This window comes from Ostrea edulis, chromosome 4 (assembly GCF_947568905.1).
Source record: "Ostrea edulis chromosome 4, xbOstEdul1.1, whole genome shotgun sequence".
NCBI lineage: Eukaryota > Metazoa > Mollusca > Bivalvia > Ostreida > Ostreidae > Ostrea > Ostrea edulis.
Genome location: NC_079167.1, coordinates 13,104,315 through 13,130,137, shown reverse-complemented (window position 1 = coordinate 13,130,137; position 25,823 = coordinate 13,104,315). Strand labels below are relative to the sequence as shown.

Below are 25,823 nucleotides of genomic sequence, written 5' to 3'. Positions count from 1 at the left end.
GAGCTATTGTAGGGGAAAACACAGTGCCAAAAACTGGAGTCAAATTCGTCTAAGGATAAGATTGATTGATTGATTGATGTTTTCCGCCACACTCAACAATTTTTAGCTCACCTGAGCTGAAAGCTCAAGTGCCAAGGGGGTCGGATGGGGCCACTATAGGGGATCAAAGTTTTACATACAAATATATAGGAAAAATCTTTAAAAATCTTCTTCCCAAGAACCACTGAACCAGAAAAGCTGAGATTTATATGAAAGCTTCCTGATATAGTACAGATTATAAATTGTTAAAATCATGGCCCCCGGGGGTCGGATGGGGCCACAATAGGGGGTCAAAGTTTTGTTGTTTTTTGGTTTTTTGTTTTGTTTTTTTGTTGTTGTTGTTGTTGTTGTTTGTTTTGATATAGTGCAGATTCAAGTATGTTAAAATCATGGACCCCGGGGATTGAATGGGGCCTCAAGGGGGCATCAAAGTTTTACATACAAATTTATAAGAAAAATCTTCTTCTCAAGAACCACTGAGACAGAAAAGCTGAGATTTATATGAACGCTTCCTGATATAGTGCAGATTCTAAATTGTCAAGATCATGGCCCCCGGGGGTCGGATGGGGCCACAATAGGGGGTCAAAGTTTTACATACAAATATATAGGAAAAATCTTTAAAAATCTTCTTCCCAGAACCACTGAGCCAGAAAAGCTGAGATTTATATGAAAGCTTTCTGATATAGTGCAGATTCAGGTTTGTTAAAATCATGGCCCCCTGGGGTAGGATGGGGCCACAATAGGGGATAGAGTTTTACATACAAATATATAGGGAAAATCTTTAAAAATCTTCTTCTCAAGAATCATTGGGCCAAAGAAGTTCACATTTACATGAAAGCTTTCTGACATAGTGTAGATTCAAGTTTGCAAAAACCATGGCCTCCAGGGGTAAGTTTGGGGCCATAATAGGGACTACGGTTTTACATGCAAATAGATATGGAAAATCTTCTGATATGGACCAAAGGTGACTCAGGTGAGCGATGTGGTCCATGGGCCTCTTGTTCAGTTATCTGGTGACGCGCAGTGTTTATTGGTGGAAGAGAGAACCCAGATACATACAATCTACCTGGGAATAGACCAACGACCTTCCAAAGTTAACTGGGAAACTATCTCACTTACCGGCGCGAGCGGGATACGAACCCGCGCCAACATAGGTGAGAGGCCGTGTGATTTTGAGCGCGATGTTCTAACCACTCACAGGGGCGGATCCAGGAATTGTGGTTACGGGAGTGCCACTTTATGAGGCAGTGGGTCCAGGGGGCGAAGCCCCCGGAAGCTCCTGGATTTTACAGATTTTATGAGGCTTGAAATATTTCTCCTATTAATTCATTTGTACTATTTTCTATCATTTTATTAAGGTGAAATTAATAACATGACCCAAATTTTAAGGGGTTTTTGGAAAAAAATTAGGTTCTCTCAATTAAGTAATTCAAGAAATCAAAGGATTTTGTCATTTATTTCTCCGGGAGTGGAAGATATTACTGCTTCTTTTATCGTTTAGTACATTTTCTGAAACAAGATACCGCGATTTACCTTAAATTTGAAAAATTTAGGGGGGGGGGGCGCCGGCTGTGTATTAGACATTAGACAGTTTCTAATTTAGTCCTTTTTATAACTTTTGTCAAACTTGCAGGAATCAAACCTTGTATAAAATATTCTTTTATTATACTTTCATGTAAAATACTCGAACCTGATTGGTCGAGAAGCATTTGAAAAAACATATTGTTACCCTCTGAGAACAGAAAACACACGACTCAGGGTGATAGTATCTAGCAATGGGTAACAGTACTTGACAACGGGTGATATTATAAAAAATTATCACATGCGTCAAATTTATGCGCGTACGGTTCGCCGTAGATTGCTAGACGACGTCGTTTGAGCGTTTGTAATAAACGCGAGTACCCGCATCGAAATACGAAATATCGCACGACAGTGATTGATCAAATGTCAACAGACGTAAGTTTTTCTGCTTCCCAGTTTACATAACATTCAGTATAATAAAACAAATATTGCATGTATTTGAGGGTAACATTGAAATTTTCACCCCTCGAGAAACCATTGTCAACCTCGGCTACGCCTCGGTTGACAATGGTTTTCTCGGGGTAAACATTTTCAATGTTACCCTCAAATACATGCAATATTTATATAATATATTTGTTTTCAAGGAGAAATATGAAAAGTATGACCATTTGAAGGGAATTTTTGAAATTTCTTCACCGAAAAGGAAATTCCGAAATTCTTTGATGCAAATTTAGGAATGAAATCCTGTGGTAAGAATTGGTTTTCTAATAGAAATGTTATAAGTCAAGGTTACTGCTTGGAAAATGAAATGGTCTTGACTTCATTAGGAACTAGGTTTTGTTGTTCAATTGATTTCAAATGCACTTGCAGCAATGATATTCACAATAAAGTTTGGCTCCTTAAATACTTTTATACCGTCAACATCATTGGAATGGACATTCCAAAATCCCCCGTGTTCTGATTTCAGAGCAGTTGCTTTCGTATGATATGCGGGAAGGAAATATTCCGCTTAGGGGAGCATTTGCTTGATATCATGCTTATTTTTCTCTTTTGTTTGCGTAGTGAATATCTCGGTCGATAGGCTTGCCGTATTCGTTCAAGTATACCCGGTGTACTAAGGAGTAAGCCACGCTCGTATGTGTGCGATCACTCATGTCAACACTTAACGGTGTACATATGCTGTGAATGAGGACTGTAAATGTCTGTCAGGGAGAACAGTTGACAATACAGGTTCAAAAGATGTATCGTCTGCCTCCACTTTTCGATCCACCATGAGCGAGAGCTCGCTAGATCTACCGTACCATGGACCATTTATATTGGAATCAGAAAATACACATTGTTGTACATGTATGTGTTGACTCAGCCGTGATATATCACTTAATCACATGAACTGGAACATAATTAAATTATAAACATTTGCAAAATTTTCAGAAAATTTCATCTCGGCAATTGAATTCTACACAACCAAAATTACAATTTTGTGACATGGTAAATAGAATATAATTGAATTAAGAGGTCTATATATTATGCTGATTGTACAATTGTAAGTGGAAAGAAAAGTACATATATGTATAATATTGGTATCACCAAATCCTCTTAACGCTTCATAAATGTGTATCACATTTTTTTTAGAATCGAAATATACTATGTTTAATACACAAATTAATCACTGTGTCAATTTCATGACCGTCCTAAGATACATGTGGTACTGGTCTATCTCAACAAATCAGATTAGACAACGATAGTATGCAACCTGCGATTTTAAAAGGTCAGTGGAAAAGACGCAAAAAAAAAAAAAAAAAAAATTGTTGAGAAATATGATTACATAGATTACAGGTTTGGACGGATTGAACACAAGAAGGATTCGGGAGGAAAATTCACCGTAAATGTGTTGCAGCAGTAATAACATCTATACTATGGAAACCTCACAAAGTTTTTAATTTACATGTAGTATTAAAGTACTGTCCTTGATGTACATGTGCTTTCTGACCGGCCCGTAAGAAGTAATTTCTAATAGGGTGATAATTCTAGTCTCTTGGACAATTTTTCACTCCATGGCTTTCAATGCAAATTTAAAAAAAAAAATCCCAAATAAGTGAATTCGAAGGGGTTCGGCCTCCTATCTCACTCCTTACTTTTCATTTACATCGTAGCTATTTTATACTGTATTTGACTAAATACCAATTTTAAAAATTATAAATCAAATAGATGTCAATTAATATGGGTTACATAAATCTATTAAATGTACATGTACTTGTTTTGTTTTTCTGTTGCCTCTGGTTTCTTTTTCTTGGGGTGAGGAACATACACCTACATTGCATACAAGTATGTGTACACGCTACTATTTCACCAAGTGTCACCTCGAATGACATCTAGTGCATCTTGTAATAACATTTATGGGTTGATAAGGTATGCTACAGATACGATTGCTCGGAATAATAACATATTTGTGAGCCGATAAGTTACCTTATACAGATGTGATAGCTCGGAATGATAAATCAAACTATAATTTATGAATGAAGTGCATTACGTAAACAACCTCGACAAAGCTATGATAAATTGTATAGGTATACTTCTGGAACTTCAGAACGATGGGTGTGCCGTGTTCATATCTAGTCCAAATGTGATACTTGACCGTTGTAACCCGTTTCCTTTATACAAATTGATAAAACCTAACGTCACGACTCTGGAATCGTACTATCCAAACAAACCATTATGTCTGTCAAACCGATCACAGTACTCCAACCGGACAATCCAAACAATGACCTCTCTCAAACCGGACACAGTACTCCAACCGGACAATCCAAACAAACCATTACGTCTCTAAAACCGGTAAACCGCACTCAAACCGGACAATTCAAATAAATGATTACAACTCTCAAACCGAACATACTCCAACCGAACAAACCATGATATCTCTCAAACCTGACAAAGCATTCCAACCGGACAATCCACACACGATTACAGGTCTTGACCTGAACATATTAAACAAACAATCACAGCCCTAGATCTCAATCCAGACAATCCACCATTACAGATGTCAGACTGGACAATCCTAACAAACGGTAAAAGCTCGCAAATCCAACCATGCCAGCTCTGAAATCGGACAATCCAATTACATGTACTACAGTACATGTGAGTCGGATCACGTCGGAGACGCGAGGCGTCGAGATATAATGATCCGCGACTGTCAACGAGTGTTGATCAGATCAGTTCTGTCTAATATTTTCAGAGAATTACAGTTCTGCAGCTACATAAGTTGTTGAGTCTCAACCAATCGGAACGCTTAGAATTATTGAATCATGGCAAAATATAATGATAGTTTTTTTTTTTAGTAAATGAAAAATATATTTAGAATTAGGGTTTAGGTATTTAAAATCCATTCTACCAAACTTTTATTACGCTAAATTTCGCCTAAATTGCTTTTATATAAATCTATTTCAATTAATCAATCAACAGTCCCGGCATTTTCAATTGCTTTCTTTTGTATATGATCATGGTGTCCGGATAGGGCCATTTGCAAAAGCGTGACTGCGCGTTAGTCACAACACGCCAACAAGCAACGCGCCTTCGCGTTCTCACGCCAACAAGCAACGCACCTTCACGCAGACAAGCAACGCGCCTTCGCGCTCTCACGCCAACAAGCAACGCACCTTCGCGCAGACAAGCAACGCGCCTTCGCGCTCTCACGCCAACAAGCAACGCACCTTCACGCAGACAAGCAACGCGCCTTCGCGCTCTCACGCCAACAAGCAACGCACCTTCGCGCAGATAAGCAACGCGCCTTCGCGCTCTCACGCCAACAAGCAACGCACCTTCGCGCAGACAAGCAACGCGCCTTCGCGCTCTCACGCCAACAAGCAACGCGCCTTCGCGCAGACAAGCAACGCGCCTTGTTCCTTTTTAAAAAAAATAAATTCTATGTTTCAAAAATACAGAAATACCCGTCTAATCATATCGAATGACACCTACACTGCGTCCTAGGTAACTAAATAAAATGAACAACATACATGTATTACCCTAGGTTTCACCAGAAAGATCATAATCGAAGAACATAAAGTTTTATATGAATTGTAATTTGGTTCGAGTTTTATAATGTATTCAAGGACTTTTCTGTCTTCTTTGTTTTTGTGGAGAAACGTTAAACATTTGTCAGACGTACATGATAGTGGTACTTAATGACACTGGACTTTTGAACAAGTGCGCTGTCGTATACATTATACCCTGATAACACGCGGTACACAGGATACGGTGGATGGGACATTACGTCGTAAAATCATGTCGAATAGCAAATATGACTTCGTTTTACAGGTAAGAAATTTACAATAATTTCATATGCATGGGAAATGAAGCATGCAGATAGATAACATTAGAAACTGAAAACTAAAAACTAAAATGTGCGAAGATTTCTAGAATCATAATTTTGCATAAAAGCATGTAAATGAAATTTTTATATTGGTTTCGATTCTATAACTATAAAAGAATTCCCAGTATAAAGGTTAATTTCATAGTCAACTAGTTCTAATTGTAACGGGGACCGTTACAGATGTTCCCCAAACCTCCCCCAATTAAAAAGTGATGTCCTTGTGAATCTATAGCAAAAAATCATTTTATTTTAGCCTTTAATTACATGTAGTACGTTCAAAATGGTCATTTCAGTACCAAGAAATGAAAGAAAGCGTTGCACGTGCATACACGCGCACGCGTGTATGATTCCGAATTTTTGTTGATGTCGTTCAACAGGCATTTGTATCATATACCCACAGTATGAATTTCATAACGTTTCCACCAAATATAAGGAAGTTATAGCGATTTTAAAATCGTCCAATCAGAAATCAGCACACGTGCATGCACGTGCTGAGCAGTAATTCTAATCACAGCAATTTGTAAGGAGTACCAAGATACATCTAAACCCCTAATATGAATAGAATTTGATGAAAAACAAAAACGTTATCGTCCTTTAAAAATTGAACATTTAAAAAACGTTGCACGCGCATGCGCGTGTGCGTTGGCATTTTTTGTTACACCAACATATAGATACACATATTGTCTACATATGCTGTGAATATCATCTCATTCGCTTCATAAATAAGATAGTTACAAACGTTTTAGCATTATCCAATCAAAATGAAGCGCACGTGCATGCGCGTGCAAATTGGTAATTTTGACCATGTAAATCAGTTAAGGGTCTCAATATCTACCTATGATATAAATTTCAAGCCATTTCAATGAACAACAAAAAAGTTAGACTGATTCCAAAGTTAGCGTACAAATTTTGTAATGCGCGTGCACGCGCATGCGTGCGCGTGCTGGCAAAATAACTATTATTTTTCATATGTACAAATGATATACTATCATCCTATTTAGGTTTTATATCGCTTCCTTCAATATTCTGATTTTCCATTTTTTGTACCAAAATTGCAATGCACGTGCGCGCGCGTGCATGCACGTGCAAACAAAATGACTATCACTATGCACATCTACAAACGCTATACTATCATCCTGGAAAGTTTCATATCGATCCCTTTTGTAGTTTCTGAGAACACTACCGGACAAAAAAGTACCGGAGAAAAAGAATAATAATAATAACTAGAAACTCATTACTAGTAATGAGTAGGTCTTCCGTTAGACCACTTCCGGTAAAGAGCTTTCTGTTCCTACGAAAACCATTTAAATATATCAGAAAATAAGCCTTAACAATGAATGAGAAATGTATTATCGAACCTTTTACTCATTTCTCGTAACTTCCGGTGATGACCGGAAGTACTTTTATTATGCGTTTTCCCATAAATGACAGCGACTCTTTACTGTCTATATTCCCTGAGAATTTCACGTCTCTATCTGAAAGAGTTCTCAACAAAAAGAAGTAGACTAAAGAAAGAAAAAGTAGTAGGTTACTACCGACCGGAAGTCAATTTTGAAAAACAAAATTATCAAAACTTTAGAAGTTGATACTTTTATTAAGACATGTGAAAATCATATGAAAGACTTCAAATATAAGCGAGATTTATGGGGACAAAGAGACGAAAAGTAAAAAGGCATTTTATCAAGAAACCGGAAGTAGTCGTTTTGACTACCGACAGAGTCAATATTCTTTTGACACTTTGAAAGAGAGTTAATAAACTACTATAGGTTTCAATTTAAAGGAAAAAGTTTGAAATTTGCGATTCTTTCCCTCACTTCCGGTGACGACAGGAAGTGAGGGTCGACATGTTCAACCCCCTACTGCACTCTTACAAACGGAGATTGATCATCCCTGAATATTTGATGAACCTATATTTTACCTTTTCGAAGTAAAATGCTGGACAAAATTCCTTTTGAGAAACAGAAAATCGGCCATATTTTCCGACCGGAAGTGAATTTTGTAAAAACAAAAATAATTATAGCAAGGTCATTTCATCAGACATTATTCCTGAAAATATCAAGAAAATATATCCAGACTCAAAGAAATCGGAAAATCGATATTTTTTCAAATACTTCCGGTAGAGACCGGAAGTGACGGATGAAAAAATTGAATGTATGTGTACATTGGACTAATGTTAGTTGATCAACTCTAGAAGTTTCAAGCATCTATCTATATTCATTATTGAGAAAGTGAAAAGACAAGGTTTGAATATGTCCACCCCATATCTCACGACCGGAAGTGAATTTTACAAAAATATTTAAATATACTCTAGACATTTATAGTATCTATAACATATATAAAATTCAAATCATTAACTTGTTTCATGACCGAGATTTATGGCACTGAAAAATGAGAGAATGAATAGTCTTTCTTTGATATAACCGGAAGTTGGAGATTCAACTTCCGGTGGGGTCAACATTTTTTGAGAATTAGAACGAGACCTAGAAAACCGATATAGGTTTCAATTTGAAAGAAAAAAGTTTGAAATTTATGATTCATTAATCACTTCCGGTGACGACCGGAAGTGACGGCCGACATTCTTAACCCCCTCCTGCACGCCTACAAAGTGAGATCTATTCACTCTGAAAATTTGGTGACTCTATCTTTTACTGTTTCTGAGAAAAACGCTAGACAACAAAAACAGCTAATAAGCCGTATTTGCCGACCGGAAGTGAATTCTACAAAAATATTTGACGTTACTCTAGACATTTATAGTGACTATAATATATATAAAACTCAACTCATTAACTAGTTTCATGACCGAGATTTATGGCACTGAAAAATGAGAGAATGAGTGGGCTTTCTTTGATATAACCGGAAGTTGAAGATTCAACTTCCGGTGGGGTCAACATTTTTTGAGAATTAGAACGAGATATAATAAACCAAAGTAGGTTTCAATTTGAAAGAAAAAAGTTTGAAATTGATGATTTATTTAATCACTTCCGGTGACGACCGGAAGTGACGGCGACAAAAAATAATACGTGCATGCACCATAGAGAAAATAGATCTATCATCCCTGAAAGTTTCATTCGATTATCTTTAGTGGTTTTCAAGTTTACCCCCGGACAAAGTTTCTTTCAAAAACCGGAAAATCGGACGTATCTGACGAACGGAAGTGAATTTTGAAAAAATGAAAAAAATGCCTCGAGGTACCATCGTTGTCTATAACCTGTGAAAGTTTCAGGAAAATCCATTCAGCGGTCTCGGAGACGAAAGGGAAATAATAATAATAATAATAACTAGACACTCATTACTAGTAATGAGTAGGTCTTCCGTTAGACCACTTCCGGTTAAGAGCTTTCTATTCCTACAAAGACCATTTAAATGTATCAGAAAATGTGCCTTAACAATGAATGAGAAATGTATTATCGAAATTTTTACTCCTTTCTCGTAACTTCCGGTGACGACCGGAAGTACTATTCAGATGCGTTTTCCTATAAATGAGAGCGACTCTTTACTGTTGATATTCCCTGAGAATTTCACGTCTCTATCTGAAAGAGTTCTCAACAAAAAGAAGTAGACTAAAGAAAGAAAAAGTAGTAGGTTACTACCGACCGGAAGTCAATTTTGAAAAACAAAATTATCAAAACTTTAGAAGTTGATACTTTTATTAAGACATGTGAAAATCATATGAAAGACTTCAAATATAAGCGAGATTTATGGGGACAAAGAGACGAAAAGTAAAAAGGCATTTTATCAAGAAACCGGAAGTAGTCGTTTTGACTACCGACAGAGTCAATATTCTTTTGACACTTTGAAAGAGAGTTAATAAACTAGTATAGGTTTCAATTTAAAAGAAAAAGTTTGAAATTTGCGATTCTTTCAATCACTTCCGGTGACGACAGGAAGTGAGGGTCGACATGTTCAACCCCCTACTGCACTCTTACAAACGGAGATTGATCATCCCTGAATGTTTGATGAACCTATATTTTACCTTTTCGAAGTAAAATGCTGGACAAAATTCCTTTTGAGAAACAGAAAATCGGCCATATTTTCCGACCGGAAGTGAATTTTGTAAAAACAAAAATAATTATAGCAAGGTTCTTTCATAAGACATTATTCCTGAAAATTTCAAGAAAATCTATCCACCGTCTCTGAGAAATCACTCGAAGAAATCGGAAAATCGACAATTTTTCAAATACTTCCGGTATAGACCGGAAGTGACGGACAAAAATATTGAATGTATGTGTACAATGGACTAATGTTAGTTGATCAACTCTACAAGTTTCAAGCGTCTATCTATATTCATTATTGAGAAACTGAAAAAGCAAGGTTTGAATATGTCCACCACATATCTCACGACCGGAAGTGAATTTTACAAAAATATTGAAAAGAACTCTAGACATTTATAGTGTCTATAACATATGTAAAATTCAAATCATTAACTTGTTTTATGACCGAGATTTATGGCACTGAAAAATGAGAGAATGAATAGTCTTTCTTTGATATAACCGGAAGTTGGAGATTCAACTTCCGGTGCGGTCAACATTTTTTGAGAATTAGAACGAGAACTAGTAAACTGATATAGGTTTCAATTTGAAAGAAAAAAGTTTGAAATTTATGATTCATTTAATCACTTCCGGTGACGACCGGAAGTGACGTCCGACATTCTTAACCCCCCACTCCACACCTACATTGTGAGATCTATTAACTCTGAAAATTTGATGACTCTATCTTTTACCGTTTCTGAAAAAAACGATTGACAACGAAAACAGCTCATAAGCCGTATTTGCCGACCGGAAGTGAATTTTACAAAAAATATCTGACGTTACTCTAGACATTTATAGTGACTATAATATATGTAAAACTCAACTCATTAACTAGTTTCATGACCGAGATTTATGGCACTGAAAAATGAGAGAATAATTGGTCTTTCTTTGATATAACCGGAAGTTGGAGATTCAACTTCCGGTGGGGTCAACATTTTGTGAGAATTAGAACAAGACCTAGTAAACTGAAATAGGTTTCAATTTGAAAGAAAAAAGTTTGAAATTTATGATTTATTTAATCACTTCCGGTGACGACCGGAAGTGACGGCGACAAAAAATATTACGTGCATGCACCATAGAGAATATAGATCTATCATCCCTGAAAGTTTCATTCGATTATCTTTAGTGGTTTTCAAGTTTACCCCCGGACAAAGTTTCTTTCAAAATCCGGAAAATCGGACGTATCTGACGAACGGAAGTGAATTTTGAAAAAATGAAAAAAATGCCTCGAGGTACCATCGTTCCCTATAACCTGTGAAAGTTTCAGGAAAATCCATCCAACGGTCTCGGAGACGAAAGGGAAAAAATAATAATAATAATAATAACTAGTTCTAATTGTAACGGGGACCGTTACAGATGTTCCCCAAACCTCCCCCAATTAAAAAGTGATGTCCTTGTGAATCTATAGGAAAAAATCATTTTATTTTAGCCTTTAATTACATGTAGTACGTTCAATATGGTCATTTCAGTACCAAGAAATGAAAGAAAGCGTTGCACGTGCATACACGCGCACGCGTGTATGATTCCGAATTTTTGTTGATGTCGTTCAACAGGCATTTGTATCATATACCCACAGTATGAATTTCATAACGTTTCCACCAAATATAAGGACGTTATAGCGATTTTAAAATCGTCCAATCAGAAATCAGCACACGTGCATGCACGTGATGAGCAGTAATTCTAACCACAGCAATTTGTAAGGAGTACCAAGATACATCTAAACCCCTAATATGAATAGAATTTGATGAAAAACAAAAACGTTATCGTCCTTTAAAAATTGAACATTTAAAAAACGTTGCACGCGCATGCGCGTGTGCGTTGGCATTTTTTGTTACACCAACATATAGATACACATATTGTCTACATATGCTGTGAATATCATCTCATTCGCTTCATAAATAAGATAGTTACAAACGTTTTAGCATTATCCAATCAAAATGAAGCGCACGTGCATGCGCGTGCAAATTGGTAATTTTGACCATGTAAATCAGTTAAGGGTCTCAATATCTACCTATGATATGAATTTCAAGCCATTTCAATGAACAACAAAAAAGTTAGACTGATTCCAAAGTTAGCGTACAAATTTTGTAATGCGCGTGCACGCGCATGCGTGCGCGTGCTGGCAAAATAACTATTATTTTTCATATGTACAAATGATATACTATCATCCTATTTAGGTTTTATATCGCTTCCTTCAATATTCTGATTTTCCATTTTTTGTACCAAAATTGCAATGCACGTGAGCGCGCGTGCATGCACGTGCAAACAAAATGACTATAACTATGCACATCTACAAACGCTATACTATCATCCTGGAAAGTTTCATATCGATCCATTTTGTAGTTTCTGAGAACACTACCGGACAAAAAAGTACCGGAGAAAAAGAATAATAATAATAATAATAATAATAATAATAATAATAAGAAACAGAGTAAAAACAATATGTTCCCAAACTTTGTTTGGGGAACATAATAATAACTAGACACTCATTACTAGTAATGAGTAGGTCTTCCGTTAGACCACTTCCGGTTAAGAGCTTTCTATTCCTACAAAAACCATTTAAATGTGTCAGAAAATGTGCCTTAACAATGAATGAGAAATGTATTATCGAAATTTTTACTCCTTTCTCGTAACTTCCGGTGACGACCGGAAGTACTATTCAGATGCGTTTTCCTATAAATGAGAGCGACTCTTTACTGTCTATATTCCCTGAGAATTTCACGTCTCTATCTGAAAGAGTTCTCAACAAAAAGAAGTAGACTAAAGAAAGAAGACGTAGTAGGTTACTACCGATCGGAAGTCAATTTTGAAAAACAAAATTATCAAAACTTTAGAAGTTGATACTTTTATTAAGACATGTGAAAATCATATGAAAGACTTCAAATATAAGCGAGATTTATGGGGACAAAGAGACGAAAAGTAAAAAGGCATTTTATCAAGAAACCGGAAGTAGTCGTTTTGACTACCGACAGAGTCAATATTCTTTTGACACTTTGAAAGAGAGTTAATAAACTACTATAGGTTTCAATTTAAAGGAAAAAGTTTGAAATTTGCGATTCTTTCCCTCACTTCCGGTGACGACAGGAAGTGAGGGTCGACATGTTCAACCCCCTACTGCACTCTTACAAACGGAGATTTATCATCCCTGAATATTTGATGAACCTATATTTTACCTTTTCGAAGTAAAATGCTGGACAAAATTCCTTTTGAGAAACAGAAAATCGGCCATATTTTCCGACCGGAAGTGAATTTTGTAAAAACAAAAATAATTATAGCAAGGTCATTTCATCAAACATTATTCCTGAAAATATCAAGAAAATATATCCAGACTCGAAGAAATCGGAAAATCGACATTTTTTCAAATACTTCCGGTAGAGACCGGAAGTGACGGATGAAAAAATTGAATGTATGTGTACATTGGACTAATGTTAGTTGATCAACTCTAGAAGTTTCAAGCATCTATCTATATTCATTATTGAGAAAGTGAAAAGACAAGGTTTGAATATGTCCACCCCATATCTCACGACCGGAAGTAAATTTTACAAAAATATTTAAATATACTCTAGACATTTATAGTATCTATAACATATATAAAATTCAAATCATTAACTTGTTTCATGACCGAGATTTATGGCACTGAAAAATGAGAGAATGAATAGTCTTTCTTTGATATAACCGGAAGTTGGAAATTCAACTTCCGGTGGGGTCAACATTTTTTAAGAATTAGAACGAGACGTAGAAAACCGATATAGGTTTCAATTTGAAAGAAAAAGTTTGAAATTTATGATTCATTAATCACTTCCGGTGACGACCGGAAGTGACGGCCGACATTCTTAACCCCCTCCTGCATGCCTACAAAGTGAGATCTATTCACTCTGAAAATTTGGTGACTCTATCTTTTACTGTTTCTGAGAAAAACGCTAGACAACGAAAACAGCTAATAAGCCGTATTTGCCGACCGGAAGTGAATTTTACAAAAATATTTGACGTTACTCTAGGCATTTATAGTGACTATAATATATGTAAAAATCAACTCATTAACTAGTTTCATGACCGAGATTTATGGCACTGAAAAATGAGAGAATGAGTGGGCTTTCTTTGATATAACCAGAAGTTGAAGATTCAACTTCCGGTGGGGTCAACATTTTTTGAGAATTAGAACGAGATATAATAAACCAAAGTAGGTTTCAATTTGAAAGAAAAAAGTTTGAAATTGATGATTCATTTAATCACTTCCGGTGACGACCGGAAGTGACGGCGACAAAAAATAATACGTGCATGCACCATAGAGGAAATAGATCTATCATCCCTGAAAGTTTCATTCGATTATCTTAAGTGGTTTTCAAGTTTACCCCCGGACAAACTTTCTTTCGAAAACCGGAAAATCGGACGTATCTGACGAACGGAAGTGAATTTTGAAAAAATGAAAAAAATTGTCTCGAGGTACCATCGTTGTCTATAACCTGTGAAAGTTTCAGGAAAATCCATCCAGCGGTCTCGGAGACGAAAGGGAAAAAAAAAAAAAAAAAAATAATAATAATAACTAGACACGATCTCGTTGCGAGCAACGAGTAGGTCTTCCGTCCGATTTGTTGATGCACTCGGAGTTAAAAAAAAAAAAAAAAAAGACAAATGAGTCCCAATTTAGTTTCCGACTTTAAGACACTTTAGATATAATCAATTTTTCATATGATAAGCTTCTGAAGCAAAGTTGCGGTGAAATTCGTTTGAAATTCGACTCTCCAGGCGAGCCATAAGGCCCGCGGGCCTATTTCTTGATGTTATTTGTTAGCCCTCTATAGACTCAACAACTTTAGTTCTATATGTCTTTACAAAATATTTACCTGTAAAAAGTTATTGAGATCGACCGATATCGACAAAAAATCGAATCTACAGGCGAGCCATTAGGACCATAGGCCTATTTCTTGATATCAATCGATAGATCTCGATAAACTGAACAACTTTTGTTCAATATGTCCTTACAAAATATTTACCAGTTACAAGTTTTTGAAATCGACTGATATCGACAAAAATCGACTCTACAGGCGAGCCATGAGGCCCACAGACCCATTTTTTGATATTGATCGATAGGTTATGACACATTGAACAACTTTTGTTCAATAATGCTTTTCAAAAAATTTGTCGTTTTAAAGATATGAGGCGTCAAATATTTACGATTTTGGCCCTTAAAATCTCTAATTACGTAACATATGACCTACTTTTTGATTTGATAAGATCAAGCTCGTTGAGATGAACATTTCCGCTTCTACAACTTATTATAAAATATTAATAGTTTCTGAGATATTCTCAAAAACATTTGGACCCTTCTGAACCCCTAATTTAAAGGGCCAGCCCGTTTTGCTTGATATCGTAAGAAAGGCCTTGTCATTTTAAACATTTTTTGCTCAACAAGTATTTAGAAATTCTTTACTGTTCTCGAGTTATCTCTACAAGAAATATTTAGGGGCCAAACTGTAGCTCCCTAACGGGGCCACATAGGGAAAAAACGAAATGTACATATTGTTTAGATTATCATTCTGAACAACTTTTGTTCAATAATGCTTTTCAAAATATTTGTCGTTTTCAAGATATGAGGCGTCAATTATTTATGATTTTGGCCCTTAAAATCCCTTATTACGTAACATATGACCTACTTTTTGATTTGATAAGAACAAGCTCGTTTAGATGAACATTTCCGCTTCAATGACTTATTACAAAATATTAATAGTTTCTGAGATATTCTCATAAACCTTTGGACCCTTCTGGGCCCCTAATTGAAAGGGTCAGCCCCTTTTGCTTGATATCATAAGAAAGGTCATGACATTTCAAACATTTTTTGTTCAACAAGTATTTAGAAATTCTTTACCGTTCTCGAGTTATTTCTAGAAGTAATTTTTAGGGGCCAAACTGTAGCTCCCTAACGGGGCCACATAGGGTAAAAACGAAATATGCATATTGTTCAGATCATCATTCTGAACAACTTTTGTTCTTTATTGCTTTTCAAAATATTTGTCGTTTTCGAGATACAAGGGGTAAAATATTTATGGTTTTGGCCCTTAAAATCCCTTATTACGTAACATATGATCTAAATTTTTAGATGAATAGATTTGGATTGTTGAGATGAACATTTTTTGTTCTTTGACTTATACCAAAATATTAACGATTTTTGAGATATTTGATCTAGACTTCTAGATCCCTAATTTAAGGGGCTAGCCCCTAAATCTTGATATTTTCGAAAAGATCTTGTAAATGTGCACAACTTTTGTTCTACATGTCTTAACAAAATATTTGCAAGAAAAAAGATATTGGAGATCAAAGGTCAAAAATCGCCGAAATCGGCGAAAAATTTTGGCATCCATTTTTTCAGGTCCAGGCGAGCTTTTAGGCAAATCGCCTCCGGTAAAATCGAATCCCCCACAAATCTTCTAAAATGTTTACTCTATCTTGTGTAGAAATTTCAAGACTCTAGCTTCAAAACTAACGGAGGAGATGTATGGACAACAAGGCCCTTCAAAAAGTCATTAAAAGAGAGATAACTCCTGACCGGAAGTGACGTCAAGCACGAAATGTTGCAAGCAAAGTCTCGTCACCAAAAGACATCTTTCCTGAAAATTTCGTGAAAATCGATCGAGAAATGGCTGAGAAAAACGCGTGTACTACCAAGGAAAATAATAATAATAATAACTAGACACGATCTCGTTGCGAGCAACGAGTAGGTCTTCCGTCCGATTTGTTGATGCACTCGGAGTTAAAAAAAGAAAAGAAAAGACAAATGAGTCCCAATTTAGTTTCCGAGTTTAAGACACTTTAGATATAATCAATTTTTCATATCATAAGCTTCTGAAGCAAAGTTGCGGTGAAATTCGTTTGAAATTCGACTCTCCAGGCGAGCCATAAGGCCCCCGGGCCTATTTCTTGATGTCATTTGTTAGCCCTCTATAGACTCAACAACTTTAGTTCTATATGTCTTTACAAAATATTTACCTGTAAAAAGTTATTGAGATCGACCGATATCGACAAAAAATCGACTCTACAGGCGAGCCATTAGGACCATAGGCCTATTTCTTGATATCAATCGATAGATCTCGATAAACTGAACAACTTTTGTTCAATATGTCCTTACAAAATATTTACCAGTTACAAGTTTTTGAAATCGACTGATATCGACAAAAATCGACTCTACAGGCGAGCCATGAGGCCCACAGACCCATTTTTTGATATTGATCGATAGGTTATGACACATTGAACAACTTTTGTTCAATAATGCTTTTCAAAAAATGTGTTGTTTTAAAGATATGAGGCGTCAAATATTTACGATTTTGGCCCTTAAAATCTCTAATTACGTAACATATGACCTACTTTTTGATTTGATAAGATCACGCTCGTTGAGATGAACATTTCCGCTTCTACAACTTATTATAAAATATTAATAGTTTCTGAGATATTCTCAAAAACATTTGGACCCTTCTGAACCCCTAATTTAAAGGGCCAGCCCGTTTTGCTTGATATCGTAAGAAAGGCCTTGTCATTTTAAAAAATGTTTGCTCAACAAGTATTTAGAAATTCTTTACCGTTCTCGAGTTATCTCTACAAGAAATATTTAGGGGCCAAACTGTAGCTCCCTAACGGGGCCACATAGGGAGAAAACGAAATGTACATATTGTTTAGATTATCATTCTGAACAACTTTTGTTCAATAATGCTTTTCAAAATATTTGTCGTTTTCAAGATATGAGGCGTCAATTATTAATGATTTTGGCCCTTAAAATCCCTTATTACGTAACATATGACCTACTTTTTGATTTGATAAGAACAAGCTCGTTTAGATGAACATTTCCGCTTCAATGACTTATTACAAAATATTAATAGTTTCTGAGATATTCTCATAAACCTTTGGACCCTTCTGGGCCCCTAATTTAAAGGGTCAGCCCCTTTTGCTTGATATCGTAAGAAAGGTCATGACATTTCAAACATTTTTTGTTCAACAAGTATTTAGAAATTCTTTACCGTTCTCGAGTTATTTCTAGAAGTAATTTTTAGGGGCCAAACTGTAGCTCCCTAACGGGGCCAGATAGGGTAAAAACGAAATATGCATATTGTTCAGATCATCATTCTGAACAACTTTTGTTCTTTATTGCTTTTCAAAATATTTGTCGTTTTCGAGATACAAGGGGTAAAAAAATTATGGTTTTGGCCCTTAAAATCCCTTATTACGTAACATATGACCTAAATTTTTATATGAATAGATTTGGATTGTTGAGATGAACATTTTTTGTTCTTTGACTTATACCAAAATATTAACGATTTTTGAGAAATTTGATCTAGACTTTGAGCCCTTCTAGATCCCTAATTTAAGGGGCTAGCCCCTAAATTTTGATATTTTCGAAAAGATCTTGTAAATGTGCACAACTTTTGTTCTACATGTCTTAACAAAATATTTGCAAGAAAAAAGATATTGGAGATCAAAGGTCAAAAATCGCCGAAATCGGCGAAACATTTTGGCATCCATTTTTTCAGGTCCAGGCGAGCCTTTAGGCAAATCGCCTCCGGTAAAATCGAATCCCCCACAAATCTTCTAAAATGTTTACTCTATCTTGTGTAGAAATTTCAAGACTCTAGCTTCAAAACTAACGGAGGAGATGTGTGGACAACAAGGCCCTTCAAAAAGTCACTAAAAGAGAGATAACTCCTGACCGGAAGTGACGTCAAGCACGAAATTTTGCAAGCAAAGTCTCGTCACCAAAAGACATCTTTCCTGAAAATTTCGTGAAAATCGATCGAGAAATGGCTGAGAAAAACGCGTGTACTACCAAGGAAAATAATAATAATAATAATGAAGAAGAAGAACGCGAACAATAATAGTAAGGTCTTCCGCAGGAGACGGAAGACCTTAATAATGAAGAAGAAGAACGCGAACAATAATAGTAAGGTCTTCCGTAGGAGACGGAAGACCTTAATAAACAGTAGAATCACTAGAAGGTCTTCCGTTGGAAACGGAAGACCTTAATAACTAGAAACTCATTACTAGTAATGAGTAGGTCTTCCGTTAGACCACTTCCGGTAAAGAGTTTTCTGATCCTACGAAAACCATTCAAATATATCAGAGAATGTACTTGAATATTAAATGAGAAATGTATTATCGAATTTTTTACTCATTTCTCGTAACTTCCGGTGACGACCGGAAGTACTATTCAGATGCGTTTTCCTATAAATGACAGCCACTCTTTACTGTCTATATTCCCTGACAATTTCACGTCTCTATCTGAAAGAGTTCTCAAAAAAAGAAGTAAACCTAAGAAAGAAAAAGTAGTAGGTTATTACCGACCGGAAGTCAATTTTGAAAAACAAAATTATCAAAACTCTAGAAGTTGATACTTTTATTAAGACATGTGAAAATCATATGAAAGACTTCAAATATAAGCGAGATTTATGGTGACAAAGAGATGAAAAGTAAAAATGTATTTTATCAAGAAACCGGAAGTAGTTGTTTTGACTACCAACGGAGTCAATATTCTTTTGACACTTTCAAAGAGACTTAATAAACTAGTATAGGTTTCAATTTACAAGAAAAAGTTTGAAATTTGCGATTCTTTCAATCACTTCCGGTGACGACAGGAAGTGACGGTCGACATGTTCAACCCTCTACTGCACGACTGCAAACGGAGATTTATAATTCCTGAATAATTTATGAACCTATATTTTACCTTTTCCAAGAAAAATGCTGGACAAAATTCCTTTTGAGAAACAGAAAATCGGCCATATTTTCCGACCGGAAGTGAATTTTGGAAAAACAAAAATAGTTATAGGAAGGTCCTTTCATAAGACATTATTCCTGAAAATTTCAAGAAAATCTATCCACCATCTCTGAGAAATCACTCGAAGAAATCGGAAAATCGACATTTTTCAAATACTTCCGGTATAGACCGGAAGTGACGGACGAAAAAATTGAATGTATGTGTACAATGGACTAATGTTAGTTGATCAACTCTACAAGTTTCAAGCGTCTATCTATATTCATTATTGAGAAACTGAAAAAACAAGGTTTGAATATGTCCACCCCATATCTCACGACCGGAAGTGAGATTTACAAAAATATTTCAATTTACTCTAGACATTTATAGTGTCTATAACATATGTAAAATTCATATCAGTAACTTCTTTTATGACCGAGATTTATGGCACTGAAAAATGAGAGAATGCATAGTCTTTCTTTGATATAACCGGAAGTTGGAGATTCAATTTCCGGTGGGGTTAATATTTTTTTTTTAATTAGAACGAGACCTAGTAAACCGATATAGGTTTCAATTTGAAAGAAAAAAGTTTGAAATTTATGATTCTTTAATCACTTCCGGTGACGACCGGAAGTGACGGCCGACATTCTCAACGCCCTACTGCACGCCTACAAAGTGAGATCTATTAACTCTGAAAAATTGGTGACTCTATCTTTTACCGTTTCTGAGAAAAACGCTTGAAAACGAAAACAGCTAATAAGCCGTATTTGCCGACCGGAAGTGAATTTTACAAAAATATTTGACGTTACTCTAGACATTTGTAGTGACTATAATATATGTAAAACTCAACTCATTAACTAGTTTCATGACCAAGATTTATGGCACTGAAAAATGAGAGAATGAGTGGGCTTTCTTTGATATAACCGGAAGTTGAAGATTCAACTTCCGGTGGGGTCAACATTTTTTGAGAATTAGAACGAGATATAATAAACCAAAGTAGGTTTCAATTTGAAAGAAAAAAGTTTGAAATTGATGATTTATTTAATCACTTCCGGTGACGACCGGAAGTGACGGCGACAAAAAATAATACGTGCATGCACCATAGAGAAAATAGATCTATCATCCCTGAAAGTTTCATTCGATTATCTTTAGTGGTTTTCAAGTTTACCCCCGGACAAAGTTTCTTTCAAAAACCGGAAATTCGGATGTATCTGACGAACGGAAGTGAATTTTGAAAAAATGAAAAAAATGCCTCGAGGTACCATCGTTGTCTATAACCTGTGAAAGTTTCAGGAAAATCCATCCAACGGTCTCGGAGACGAAAGCGAAAAAAAGAATAATAATAATAATAACTAGTTCTAATTGTAACGGGGACCGTTACATATGTTCCCCAAACCTCCCCCAATTAAAAAGTGATGTCCTTGTGAATCTATAGGAAAAAATCATTTTATTGTAGCCTTTAATTACATGTAGTACGTTCAATATGGTCATTTCAGTACCAAGAAATGAAAGAAAGCGTTGCACGTGCATACACGCGCACGCGTGTATGATTCCGAATTTTTGTTGATGTCGTTCAACAGGCATTTGTATCATATACCCACAGTATGAATTTCATAACGTTTTCACCAAATATAAGGAAGTTATAGCGATTTTAAAATCGTCCAATCAGAAATCAGCACACGTGCATGCACGTGCTGAGCAGTAATTCTAACCACAGCAATTTGTAAGGAGTACCAAGATACATCTAAACCCCTAATATGAATAGAATTTGATGAAAAACAAAAACGTTATCGTCCTTTAAAAATTGAACATTTAAAAAACGTTGCACGCGCATGCGCGTGTACGTTGGCATTTTTTGTTACACCAACATATAGATACACATATTGTCTACATATGCTGTGAATATCATCTCATTCGCTTCATAAATAAGATAGTTACAAACGTTTTAGCATTATCCAATCAAAATGAAGCGCACGTGCATGCGCGTGCAAATTGGTAATTTTGACCATGCAAATCAGTTAAGGGTCTCAATATCTACCTATGATATGAATTTCAAGCCATTTCAATGAACAACAAAAAAGTTAGACTGATTCCAAAGTTAGCGTACAAATTTTGTAATGCGCGTGCACGCGCATGCGTGCGCGTGCTGGCAAAATAACTATTATTTTTCATATGTACAAATGATATACTATCATCCTATTTAGGTTTTATATCGCTTCCTTCAATATTCTGATTTTCCATTTTTTGTACCAAAATTGCAATGCACGTGCGCGCGCGTGCATGCACGTGGAAACAAAATGACTATCACTATGCACATCTACAAACGCTATACTATCATCCTGGAAAGTTTCATATCGATCCCTTTTGTAGTTTCTGAGAACACTACCGGACAAAAAAGTACCGGAGAAAAAGAATAATAATAATAATAATAATAATAATAATAATAAGAAACAGAGTAAAAACAATATGTTCCCAAACTTTGTTTGGGGAACATAACTAGAAACTCATTACTAGTAATGAGTAGGTCTTCCGTTTGTTCACTTCCGGTAAAGAGTTTTCTGATCCTACAAAAACCATTCAAATATATCAGAGAATGTACTTTAACAATAAATGAGAAGTGTATTATCGAATTTTTTACTCATTTCTTGTAACTTCCGGTGACGACCGGAAGTACTATTCAGATGTGTTTTCCTATAAATGACAGCGACTCTTTACTGTCTATATTCCCTGAAAATTTCACGTCTCTATCTGAAAGAGTTCTCAACAAAAAGAAGTAGACTAAAGAAAGAGAAAGTAGTAGGTTACTACCGACCGGAAGTCAATTTTGAAAAACAAAATCATCAAAACTTTAGAAGTTGATACTTTTTATTAAGACATGTGAAAATCATATGAAAGACTTCAAATATAAGCGAGATTTATGGGGAGAAAGAGACAAAAAGAGAAAAGGTATTTTATGAAGAAACCGGAAGTAGTTGTTTTGACTACCGACAGACTCAATATTCTTTTGACACTTTGAAAGAGAGTTAATAAACTAGTATAGGTTTCAATTTGAAAGAAAAAGTTTGAAATTTGCGATTCCTTCAATCACTTCCGGTGAAGACAGGAAGTGACGGTTCAACCCCCTACTGCACGCTTATAAACGGAGATTGATTATCCCTGAATATTTGATGAAGCTATATTTTACCTTTTCCAAGAAAAATACTGGACAAAATTCCTTTTGAGAGACAGAATATCGGCCATATTTTTCGACCGGAAGTGAATTTTGTAAAAACAAAAATAATTATAGCAAGGTCATTTCATAAGACATTATTCCTGAAAATTTCAAGAAAATCTATCCACCATCTCTGAGAAATCACTCGAAGAAATCGGAAAATCGACATTTTTCAAATACTTCCGGTATAGACCGGAAGTGACGGACGAAAAACTTGAATGTATGTGTACAATGGACTAATGTTAGTTGATCAACTCTACAAGTTTCAAGCGTCTATCTATATTCATTATTGAGAAACTGAAAAAACAAGGTTTGAATATGTCCACCCCATATCTCACGACCGGAATTGAATTTTACAAAAATATTTCAATTTACACTAGACATTTATAATGTCTATAACATATGTAAAATTCAAATCATTAACTTGTTTTATGACCGAGATTTATGGCACTGAAAAATGAGAGAATGAATAGTTTTTCTTTCATATAACCGGAAGTTGGAGATTCAACATCCGGTGGGGTCAATAGTTTTTGAGAATTAGAACGAGACCTAATAAACCGATATAGGTTTCAATTTGAAAGAAAAAAGTTTGAAATTTATGATTTATTAATCACTTCCGGTGACAACCAGAAGTGACGGCCGACATTCTTACCCCCTACTGCACCCCTACAAAGTGAGATCTATTAACTCTGAAATTTTGGTGACTCTATCTTTTACCGTTTCTGAGAAAAACGATTGACTACGAAAACAGCTCATAAGCCGTATTTGCCGACCGGAAGTGAATTTTACAAAAATATTTGACGTTACTCTAGACATTTATAGTGACTATAATATATGTAAAACTCAACTCATTAACTAGTTTCATGACCGAGATTTATGGCACTGAAAAATGAGAGAATGAATAGTCTTTCTTTGATATAACCGGAAGTTGGAGATTCAACTTCCGGTGGGGTCAACATTTTTTGAGAATTAGAACGAGATATAGTAAACCAAAGTAGGTTTCAATTTGAAAAAAAAAAGTTTGAAATTGATGATTAATTTAATCACTTCCGGTGACGACCGGAAGTGACGGCCGACATTCTTAACCCCCTACTGCACGCCTACAAAGTAAGATCTATTAACTCTGAAAATTTGATGACCGTATCTTTAACCGTTTCTGAGAAAAACGCTGTACAACGAAAACAGCTAATAAGCCGTATTTGCCGACCGGAAGTGAATTTTACAAAAATATTTGACGTTACTCTAGACATTTATAGTGACTATAATATATGTAAAACTCAACTAATTAACTGGTTTCATGACCAAGATTTATGGCACTGAAAAATGAGAGAATTAATAGTCTTTCTTTGATATAACCGGAAGTTGGAGATTCAACTTCCGGTGGGATCAACATTTTTTGAGAATTAGAACTAGACCTAGTAAAACGATATAGGTTTCAATTTGAAAGAAAAAAGTTTGAAATTGATGATTTATTTAATCACTTCCGGTGACGACCGGAAGTGACGGCGACAAAAAATATTACGTGCATGCACCATAGAGGAGATAGATCTGTCATCCCTGAAAGTTTCATTCGATTATCTTTTGTGGTTTTCAAGTTTACCCCCGGACAAAGTTTCTTTCAAAAACCGGAAAATCGGACGTATCTGACGAACGGAAGTGAATTTTGAAAAAATGAAAAAAATGCCTCGAGGTACCATCGTTGTCTATAACCTGTGAAAGTTTCAGGAAAATCCATCCAACGGTTTAGGAGACGAAAGGGAAAAAAAAAATAAAAATAATAATAATAATAATAACTAGACACGATCTCGTTGCGAGCAACGAGTAGGTCTTCCGTCCGATTTGTTGATGCACTCGGAGTTAAAAAAAAAAAAAGACAAATGAGTCCCAATTTAGTTTCCGACTTTAAGACACTTTAGATATAATCAATTTTTCATATCATAAGCTTCTGAAGCAAAGTTGCGGTGAAATTCGTTTGAAATTCGACTCTCCAGGCGAGCCATAAGGCCCGCGGGCCTATTTCTTGATGTCATTTGTTAGCCCTCTATAGACTCAACAACTTTAGTTCTATATGTCTTTACAAAATATTTACCTGTAAAAAGTTATTGAGATCGACCGATATCGACAAAAAATCGACTCTACAGGCGAACCATTAGGACCATAGGCCTATTTCTTGATATCAATCGATAGATCTCGATAAACTGAACAACTTTTGTTCAATATGTCCTTACAAAATATTTACCAGTTACAAGTTTTTGAAATCGACTGATATCGACAAAAATCGACTCTACAGGCGAGCCATGAGGCCCACAGACCCATTTTTGATATTGATCGATAGGTTATGACACATTGAACAACTTTTGTTCAATAATGCTTTTCAAAAAATATGTCGTTTTAAAGATATGAGGCGTCAAATATTTACGATTTTGGCCCTTAAAATCTCTAATTACGTAACATATGACCTACTTTTTGATTTGATAAGATCAAGCTCGTTGAGATGAACATTTCCGCTTCTACAACTTATTATAAAATATTAATAGTTTCTGAGATATTCTCAAAAACATTTGGACCCTTCTGAACCCCTAATTGAAAGGGCCAACCCGTTTTGCTTGATATCGTAAGAAAGGCCTTGTCATTTTAAACATTTTTTGCTCAACAAGTATTTAGAAATTCTTTACCGTTCTCGAGTTATCTCTACAAGAAATATTTAGGGGCCAAACTGTAGCTCCCTAACGGGGCCACATAGGGAAAAAACGAAATGTACATATTGTTTAGATTATCATTCTGAACAACTTTTGTTCAATAATGCTTTTCAAAATATTTGTCGTTTTCAAGATATGAGGCGTCAATTATTTATGATTTTGGCCCTTAAAATCCCTTATTACGTAACATATGACCTACTTTTTGATTTGATAAGAACAAGCTCGTTTA

At 35.6% G+C, this 25,823-nt stretch overlaps 1 protein-coding gene across 1 annotated transcript in view; it reads left to right on the top strand.

The window, feature by feature from the left end:
* The first annotated feature begins 5,542 nt into the window (after positions 1-5,542).
* Positions 5,543-25,823, top strand: part of LOC125670329 (uncharacterized) — a 113,748-nt gene continuing 93,467 nt past the window's right edge. The window contains exon 1 of the mRNA XM_048905424.2: positions 5,543-5,871. Coding sequence (XP_048761381.2) covers positions 5,839-5,871 — 33 coding nt within the window. The 5' untranslated portion in view covers positions 5,543-5,838. The remainder of the gene's footprint in view (positions 5,872-25,823) is intronic.